The sequence below is a fragment of the Aulonocara stuartgranti genome, assembly GCF_965226115.1.
Source record: "Aulonocara stuartgranti genome assembly, chromosome: 3".
Classification (NCBI taxonomy): domain Eukaryota; kingdom Metazoa; phylum Chordata; class Actinopteri; order Cichliformes; family Cichlidae; genus Aulonocara; species Aulonocara stuartgranti.
The window spans coordinates 23,551,875-23,562,346 of record NC_138941.1 but is presented as its reverse complement, the minus strand read 5'-3'; the positions used below and the strand labels follow the sequence as shown (position 1 = coordinate 23,562,346).

Genomic DNA, 10,472 nt, shown 5'->3' with positions numbered 1-10,472 from the left:
CCCGGCATACAATGCACGGTGCCTCCTGTTGGCCTGCAGGATGATGGACCCGTGTCACTTTTTCGGGCTGTGCCCGGACGGGCCCCATGGACCGACGTCTGGTGGCCAGACGCTCGCCCGCGGGCACCCTCCCCAGGCCTGGCTCAGGGGCGGGGCCCCAGTAACCCTATCCTGGGCAGGGTGAACTGTTCCCTTGGTGTTCTGCTCATAGGGGTCTTCTGAATCGCTCTTTGTCTGGTGCCTCAAAGTTCAGATTTCTAAACTGAAAATTATGCAAACAAAGAATTTTTTCCATGTTAAATTCCCTAATTTCCCTATAAAGTATAACACTTTAGAAAAATTTTAATTCAAAGAAATTTTCCTTGTCTTCCTCAACATTTTGGGGCTACCCTGCCAGATGAGCGGGCTGCATCAACACCCATGTTTGTGAATCAGATAACTTGTGTAGGATTCTGAAATTGATACCTCAGGTGCAGCTACCTAAAATAGTGTATAAGTCTGAGTCCTGTGACCTTCTCAAGTCAAGGTGATCTCAAGGTCAGAGGTCAAGTTTTCTGAAAGTCTTGGGAATGCGATAATTTGAGAACAAAGAGCTGTGGACTTTGAAATTCATACCATTTGCTTACCTACAAGGAGGATGAGGGGTAGCTCTGGTGATCATCAATATTTTTTTATTTTTATACGTTTTAAACAGTTTGATCTTAATCTTCTTTAATCAGATGGAAATAGTCCCAATAACTGCTGCTGAAGGTTGTACCAAGAGGAATTAAAGCACACTTCATGGAGTCATATTAGCTGACTGATCACCAATTTTTTAGTGTTTTTTTTTTGTGGTCCTAATATTTTGTGACATATATTTTTTTTAACTTTTGGGCGAGGGGGGTGTAGAAGTTGTTTTTTGTTAACAGTGTCATGCTTTGAGCTGCATCGCTGGGTTAAACCACAGCTTCATTTCCTGTCAATGTAACCGAATGAAAAGTTCTGTCAGAGGCATTTTCAGCAATTTTTGAAATTTCACACCAATGACACCCTATGTACCTTTAAAAAAAAAAAGTATCGATCTTGATAAATGTAACAGCACACCACCTAATATTTAGAAGCCCTTGCTTGCGTCTGAAGAGCAGCTGTTGTCTTTATCGTCATCATCATCATCAACTCCTGAGGAATCGTAATGAAAACCGCTCAGTTCCTTTTGCTGTGCATCCTTGGAGCTGCTTTGTTGTCTGCAGTTAACTGCAACAGTAAGATTACCTTAAATGTCATCATTAAAAGAGAGGTTTTGTTTTTTGAGTAAGTGTAATGAAATGTCTTTTTCTCAGATGCAAATGGTCCCGACAACTGCTGTTTCAAGTTGTACCCGGGAAGAATTCAAGCAAACCTCATCAAGTCGTATCGACTGACTGATCACCGATGCCCAAAGTCTGCCATCATGTAAGTGAAGAAAACTGGGTTTATTTTAATTTATAATGTTTAACACAGTGACTGAAAATTATGCAGTATGATCATTGTAACAGGACGTTTTTTGGATAATTAAAACTTGTCATTTTACACATGATGCTCAGGACATAGTATAAGTTTGATACTTTTTATTTGAACTTGTATTTGTTCTCCTACTATTGTCTTTTAATTTTATCCTGTAAATGTTCAAGAAAAATGCACAAACTTGTTTTTATAATTTGCTCAATTTTACGTGGATGTTTGGCTACTTTGCTTGTAAATTGTTTGAAATACACATTTAAGTGTTTATATTATGACATTTTGTCTACTGGTCATTTAAAAAAAAAAAAAAAGTACATATTCGGGCATTCGAAACCACTGAACGGCTACCCTGAGGTACCCCTGAGCAAGGTAACGTCTCTTCACACTGCTCCCCAGGCGCCTGATTGGTGGCTGCCCACTGCTTCACTAGAGTGAATGGGTTAAATGCAGAGAGTAATTTCCCTACTGGGATAAATAAAGTATACGTTATTATTATTATTATTGTTACTTTTACAACATATTTACTGAGAGAATTTTGAAGCTTATTTAAAATTCAGATTTCTGAATTTCCACCTCTTTGTTTCAGCTTCATTACCAAAAAGTCTCGTTCAGTGTGTGTGGATGCGTCTGCCTCCTGAACCCAACGCATCATGAAAAGACTGGACCAGAGCTCTTTCTGAACCAGCTGCCTGCTCATCCTTACACATTGTTCTGCTTTGTCAGATAATATCATATAAAACGCATGCAAACTTTTTATAATGACAGTTCTTTTACATGTGGTCCAAAGTTTATCTTTCAAGCGATTATAAGCCTGAAATAATCCACTGAACAGTCACGCTCTTTGATTGTGTAATGTCTCGTGGATGCTTTGTGCTATATATATTATGCTCCAAAATAAACACCTCACAAATACGACAAAGAGTCTGAAACTTTTTTCTCTTCTTCGTTTCTTTGAAGCATCAAGAGATGTCAAATCGAATTTTCCTTTGATACAGTTTAAAATAAGGCAAAATAACACATTTTATGTACTGTACTGATGGAATATTTAGCAGTAATATATACAGTGACGAAGGATCGGGGCCTGTGGGGGTGGGGGATCCAGGGTAAGGGTAACATGTCCACACTCCTCTTCACACAGTCTGTGACTCACTCAAACCCACTCAACACTGGAATCCACTCACGTTCATCCAACAGGGTTCAAGGGAAACAAGAAAGGGTCCAGGAAGATCTGTACAGAGAAATGAAACGTTCATTAGAAAAACATGATCAGATTCAAAAAGAGCACCAGGGCTACACTAACTAGGTGATGTTTTTCACCTCGCATTGGCTTAAGTGGCAGAAGCGTGCAAAGTGCTTTGAGTTCCTGCAGTCTGAACAATCTTTTTCCAGAGTGCATCTATAGTAAAACTGACCTGTTTCACTCTTTCACTTAGAAGTTGATTTTGTGCTTTCCATAGAATCAACTCTGCTGTGTCCCCTGACAGTAGATCTGAGGTGCAAACTCTTGGGAACAAGTCTGCTTTGTCTACAGCTTAGGTTGAAATGGAGATGGTTACTCTAATCCACTAGTTTGCTCCTCCTAGAGTGCCAGGACCAATCACAAGTAATGAAAGGCAGGTGAGTAATTGCGACCAGGAGCGGAGGATCAAGGCGGGGAGCAGGAGCCGCCCTGGCGAGGAGTGAAGAGGAAGGCAGAACAACGAAAACACAACACCAGAGAGGACTGGAGGACCATGACAGTGGCATCCAGTATCTAAATATAAACAGTTTTTCCTGATTTACACAGAGCCTAAACTGACTTGCTTGATCTATATTACAGGGTCTGAACTCTGAGGAGGCCATTTCATGCCTTATGGTGTTTTATTGTGTAATTTTGTATCCAGGTGCACTTACACTGCATTGGCAGTGTGTCTGGGATCATTGTGAAAATTGAAGCCACTTGCCAATTAAACACTTTCCACATGGTAATGTATAGATGGAGTTACTCTCAGCTGATTCTTTATTCATGAGTGGCCACTACATCAGGTAGCTCTTCATATTTGATTTGAGTTTTTACAACAGATCCCCTTCCTGACACAACCCTAAAGCAGTTCATGTCTCCTGGGATGGAACCAGACGTCGGTTTCTTGTGCCGTTCAGTGGTGCATTTGGGTAATCTCAGCATTGAGGTAGCATAGAGGACGTCACTGGCCACAACAGACTTATAGAAAATCCTGAGCATTGTCGAACAGATGTTGAAAGACTTCAGCCGCCTCAGAAAATAGAGACGACTCTGGACCTTCCTGTAGAGTGCAGTGGTGTTTTTATCCCAGTCCAGTTTATTGTCAAAGCGTACTCCTGTGAAATGAAACAAAGCCTCAAACCAGGACAGAAGCCCCACCATGTTTCACAGATGTCTGTAAAAGCACATTATTGTACCTCTCTCCTGACCTGCCTCTGTACATACTGACTTAATTTAAATAAAACATTTCCAATTTGCATTCATAACTCCATGAGGCCTTTTAATACTGATACTCTAGCTCTTGTGTAATTTGTCATACCTCAGCTTTTCTCCTACTTTCCTTTTCTTAAGAATGGCTTCTTGATGGCTTCACTCAGATCATTTCTGATGATGCTTTGGCGAGCAGTAGATGAATCGAAGGTGCAGATGCAGCACTCAGATCTTCTGTATCAAGTTTTTTTTATGCTTTTCGATTTTTGTTTTGTTCTTGTCCATTTTCATTCCTTTTTTTTCAGAACACACTACTCACCATTTCAAGAAATGCTAAGCTTTGACTAGTAGCTCCTCGGGAATCAGTGGGCATAAAATGCAGATTTTTTTTCCTGTCAAATTGTGTTGCCCTTGGCATTTGTTGTAGTTAAAATTAAGTAATTAAAGTAATTAAAATAAGTAATTAAAATAATAAGAACATTTGTTTTGTGACAGGCTTCTAATAACAAAGATACGATTTAAAATAGGTTCTTTGCTAAGTTGTCTGTTATTTGTACACAAAAGTGGTTCATCTCTTGAGAAAGCCTGGAGAACTGAAGCTCAAGACCACTTTAAAAATAACAAGAGCACTCAGAATGCACAACTGCCCTCGAAGGACAAGAGCTACACAAACATTTTGATATTTTTAATTGTTTTTATTACAACATGCTGACATCAGCCTGCTTTTAAACCAGTGCCTGACCTTTGACCTATATCTCTCTGTAAAGGTTCTCAGTCATCCAGGTCATCGTGGTCTAAGGAGCTTGGAAAGAAAAGCATCTGGACTTCTGTAAGTTTCCTTGAAGATGTTTCACCTCTCATCCGAGAAGCTTCTTCAGTTCTAGGGTCAAATGGTGGACAGTCCCAGATTTAAGCCCTGTGGGAGTTTACCCCCGAGAGGGAAAATCAACCCCCTAATGATCCTCTACCTAATCACACGAGCCAAGGTGTGAAAACGGGTGTAGCTTACAATCAGCCAAGGTTTCAGTTGAGCTTATCATGATACCTAGCCCCACCCTATCATGGGATTTCCTGAGGTCAGATGGCCCAGCATGTGAGTGAGCCACTCACAGCTAGATGAATTGGGGGTGCAGATGCAGCACTCAGACCTTCTTTGCCAAGTTTTTACTGGATTTTTTTCTATTTCTTAACACTTTCAGATTCTGTTTATCTACTGTAGACTGTTTTTTTATGCTTGCTGTCCAGTTTCTTTATTTTTTGGGGGGGACACACTATTCACCATATAAAGAAATGCTAAGATTTGACAAAAAGCTCCTTGGGAATCAGTGGGCATCAGGTGACTTAACAAACATGAAAACATTTTTCCGAAAATGGAAGGTACAATGACTGGACTGAAATAAATGACAAAGTGGTGAAAGGAAAACTTAAAAAAAAAAAGCCTGGAGAACTGAAGCTCAGGACCACTTTAAAATTAACAAGTGCACTCAGAAAGCACAACAACATGGTTTCTTGATATATTTTTATATTTTTCCAAGATCAACTTTTACCTTGGATTCTAACAATGATGGTCAAGGTCAGTGCTTAGTCATCCTAGTTACACATTTCCCACAAGGCAAACTATTTTGTTGTTGTGAAGTCTGAAGTTGATCCACAAACAATTGTGGGTAATACAAAGGTTTTAATGATTAGCACATGTGGTGTGACCATGACCGTGACACTACACTTGTACAACAGCTAAAGAGCTGTTCTGTGCTAAATGTGTTATTCAAACGACAATAAGACTAACACACACTTCTGTGTAACAGTGACTGGCTTTTGGCAGTGTGGAAGTGAAAAAACACTGCCATCATCAGGCCAAACTTGAAATTTCATAATTACTCTACAAATTTTACTCTGCAAATTGTTATTGAAGCTTTGTGATGGCAACTGTCCACTGCAGCTATTCTTGTTCTTGCTGGGTTATGGTCCCCTCCCACCATGGCTGAATATGTCGTTAAGAAAATGGATATTAATACTTTTTTATATACATTATGGATTCTTTATTTCCTTGAAAGTAGAGCAGGTCATCAAATATTGTCAAATGTATTTCTATAGCACATGTAAAAATAACAGCTGTTGACCAAAGTGCTGTAAAAGAATTTTTCTACTTTTCTACTCTGGTTTAGCACTTTAAACACTTTACACAATTTACCTCATTCACACTCATTCATTGCCAAAGTGCGTTCTAGCTAATATTCACATTCTAATTAACACATCGGAGAGAAATGTGGAGTTTGGGCATGCAGACTGAAACAGGTTTTTTTTTAAACAGTAGATGACCTGCTCTCCCCTCTGAGCTACAACAACGCCTCATTTAATGGTAGATAAGATATACACTCTTGTACTATACAGTGTTTGTGTGATAGATAAGGAACTCTATGAATGTTTCTTAATCACTTTAAGTCCTTTTTATTACGTTTAGAAAATACTAAATAAATAATAATCATAAATCTTCAAAAGTCCTGCCATATGCCATCTGCTTACAAACTATCAGTGGTTAGTGGTTAAAAAATTGGAGATCAGCTGGAGATCTGGTTTCTAAACGGGACTGTAGCTGTCGTAACATCTTTGTACCAAGAGATGGCAGTGCGACCGTGGTTTGGCCTGACGGTACCAGTCAGAGGCCAGACTCAAACCTTCCAGGAAGGCCTTCTAGAAGCGTTAGCAGCGTATTTACTGGAACTCCAACCAAAACAAAGGCCAAAGTTTGTCATACTGGGGAACTTTCGAGGGTATTAATGAGCAACATCCAGGCTTTATATTGTTTTCAATGTCATTACATTCTCATCAGGGGCTGTATACAGTGGCTTGCAAAAGTATTCGGCCCCCTTGAACTTTTCCACATTTTCTCACATTACAGCCACAAACATGAATCAATTTTATTGGAATTCCACGTGAAAGACCAACACAAAGTGGTGCACACGTGAGAAGTGGAACGAAAATCATACATGATTCCAAACATTTTTTTTTACAAATAAATAACTGCAAAGTGGGGTGTGTGTAATTATTCAGCCCCCTGAGTCAATACTTTGTAGAACCACCTTTTGCTGCGAGTACAGCTGCCAGTCAATAAAACTGATTCATGTTTGTGGCTGTAATGTGACAAAATGTGGAGAAGTTCAAGGGGGCCGAATACTTTTGCAAGCCACTGTATATATATCTATTATTTTGTGAGTTAAATGATCATCGCGTGTCCTTACATGATTTTGTAGGAACTGTATTTAAAAGCAATGAGAGAGCAGAGGATCATCACACTTTTTTCATATCACATTCAATAAGTGAAGAAAATGATCACCTATGATAAAAGGAGGAGAGACTCGAGGCGGCCGCCGGTCCAGCAGTGTTTCCAACTTAGCGACTTTCTCGTTATATTTAGCGAGTTTTCAGACCCCCTAAGCGACTTTTTTTTCTAAAAAGCAACTAGCCACCAATCTGGTGACTTTTTCTGGTGTTACTGGAGACTTATTTATGACGACGTTTTGACGTGAAAGGGCGTATTGCTCTTACTCTCAGTAAGCAGCGGGTGCTGCTGTAGGCCAAAGCACTCACGGGCGGAGGATAGTCCTCCTCCCGCTGCAGGAGATGTTCACACCTATGCGTCCAAACTGCAAATGACCGAAGCCGCTGCTCCCGCACTGACTGTAACGCAGTCAGTTCTTCTTTTACTGTTATGCTGATTACAAGGTTTAAAACTACTTATAAACACGCACACACAAAGTAACTCCACCAGAGTGCCTATTTCAGGTCACTTTTGCCGTTCCAAGCCCGGATAAAGGAGCAGGGATGGAATTGTGACATTTAAAAAAAAATTGCTAAAAGAAATTTAATTTGTTGATGTTACCACTTTGCGCCAGAAAGAAGAAACCAGCGCAGGTCGTGTTAAACAACAGCAGCACGTTTAAGCTTGATCAGCTGTTAGAATTTATTTAATATTAATTTCTAGTATCAGCTGATGTTTGCTGGAGCCACAGCTGTAAACCTGCTGGTCATGATGTCGGTTTGGTTATCTGGTGAGAGGGAAACATGAAGATGAAACCAGGAGATGTCCTTACTGAATCATCAGAGCTGAACAGGTGATGGAGAAACAGGCTTACCTTTTAGGTGACATGAATGAGTTGAAGGGAAGTTATGAACTGTTTCTGAGAGACAAATAACACCAGGATCCTTTTTTAGGTAGCTGACAGCTGGTAACTGTGCAGGAGCGGGTCTAGCAAAGTTTTGCCAGGGGGGCATGTAGGGCTAAAAGGGAAAGGGGGGCACAAAGAAATACTTTTCTTTCTTATTCTCGTTTAACATATCTAGCTTTTATTAAATAATTATCTAAATCTCACACCAAAGTTTTTATCTGACGTAAAATGTACAGAAATCATACATATACCAACAAGTCAGAACATTGCAGAGGCCTTATTGACAGTATTTGGTTCTACATATCTGTGTGAGCAGATTTTCTCTCACATGAGTGTCCTCAGGTAGCCGTCTGAATGCTGGACACTCGGAGACCTGTGTCTCTGAGTGGGAGACCAGAGATCAGATTAACATGTGTATCCCTCTATTAACAAACATGCCATATTGGCCCAGTTTATTTTTCTTATCATTGTTGTGAGGAGACCATAAATAGCATTTCCATTTTCTGTTGTACAGTTCATTTGCTGTTATGGAGTTTTTATGTTTAAAGTGTCTTTTTTTGTTTCAAAATAGCTGATAACTATTCGCTGCTAGGTGACAAAATCTGCGAACAAATATAATTCTATAAGAGAGTTTTATATAGTGTGTAACAGTTAATATAGAACGTAAATAAATTTATTGCTAATGTGATCATATGGTAAATGGTAAATGAAATATGGCACACTGACTTCTGAGGAAATTTTAGATGGCACTCATCATCAGAAAGGTTGCCTACCCCTGCCTTAAGGAATTGAACCAGGAATATTTTGCTTGTTAGGTAAATGTATTCCAACAAGACAAGATTCCAACAGCACTGGCTGAAATTAAGCCTCAGACCATAATGGAGGCTCCACTGTGTTTCACGGATGTCTGTAGACGTTGCACCTCTCTCCTGACATCCTCCACACTGACATACGAAATGATCTGACCCACTTCTTATGTAATCTGGAATTTTCTTTTGTCCTCCACAGTGATGATTCATCCTTTGAGTTAAGCACATTTCTAATGCTTAAATGATACAGAGGTCAGTGTTAGGTGATTTAACAAACAAGAAAATGCTCAGGCACAAGGACTGGACTGAAGTAAGTGAAAAAGCAGCCAAAGGTAAATTCTGAAAGACCTTCAGAAAGCCTGGAGATCTGTAGGTCAATGTTACGACCCGGCTCGAAATGACCGTAACAAGAGCGGGGTGTCCCGTGACTTCCCACGCCCAAACAGACACAGCCACAGCATCGGACTTTTAACAACAGTTTATTGACAACAATGGCACTCACGGTAGTGGGGGTGTATAATTTTGGGGTGAGCTAAGGCCAACACAACAAACAAAACTCAACCTAGGCTTCGGTTCCCCTCTGACCTGTTTACGGAAAAGAAAAGAAAGAAATGACACAGTCTGACCTCCCTGGTCTAAAAACACAGGAGAAAAGAAGGCTTCCCAAAATAATCGGCAGCTCACCCCTACTTGCCCCGCACTTCACACACATGCCCGACCCTTTCACCAAATAGCTATTGCTGAAGTCTGCCACACCCCCCGCACCACAGCTGTTCGGTCGCCCTTTTATAGTCCATGTCCACAGCAGGAACCAGTTACATCAGGCCGTTCCTTAGATCCACCAATCACAGCCGAGCCCCTGCACAGGTGAATTTGCATACACACATTAAGAAACAGATAACCCACCAACACAGGCACGTAACAGTCAATAACACTTTAAAAATAACAAGAGCACTCAGAAAGCACAACTCCTCACAAAGGTCAAAGGCTAGACTAAAACTTTGAGTCCTAGGAAATAAGGGAATAAAGACTTTTAGGCTTAAGGCTTTTTCACAGTACACTATCTTTTCATCCTCGTTCCTTTTTGTCCAGATGTTTGCCAAGATGGGATTATAGTGCAGACTTACATCTTGTTTTAGTGGAGCTGAGAAAAATATTGGAATGACTGAGAGTTTTTATACAAATCCATTTTCAGAGCCTATGATCAGGGCTGCAGGTCAACAGAGTCGTTCTCTACCAAATTTGACAGTAAGTGTGAAAATAAGGCATACACACACACACACACACACACACACGCACACACACACACACACACACTTCTAACTAACTGGCTTTTGGCAGTGTAGGTGTGAAAAACCACTGCCATCATCAGGTCAAATTTGAAATTGCTACATTTATGTTAACATAAACCGAGGCTCTGTGATGACATGGCGTGCTCTCCTGGGTGCACCTACAACCATGACTGAATATGTTGCTAAGAAAATTATTATTATTATTATTTAATTATTTATTAAGTGGGTTATACACCCTGTAATGTTTATGGGGCACGTATCCAATATTCAGAAAATCAGTGGATCAGTCCCAGGT

The 10,472-nt window shown here is 40.2% G+C and overlaps 1 protein-coding gene across 1 annotated transcript; it reads left to right on the top strand.

Moving 5' to 3' along the window:
* Positions 1-1,116: 1,116 nt before the first annotated feature.
* Positions 1,117-2,159, top strand: LOC309703027 (eotaxin-like; the record flags this gene model as incomplete). The annotated part of the gene is given in 4 exon segments (XM_082527734.1): positions 1,117-1,241; positions 1,320-1,431; positions 2,066-2,114; positions 2,118-2,159. Coding segments are annotated over 4 exon segments (273 nt in total). The 5' UTR covers positions 1,117-1,171.
* Between the last annotated feature and the right edge of the window lie 8,313 nt (positions 2,160-10,472).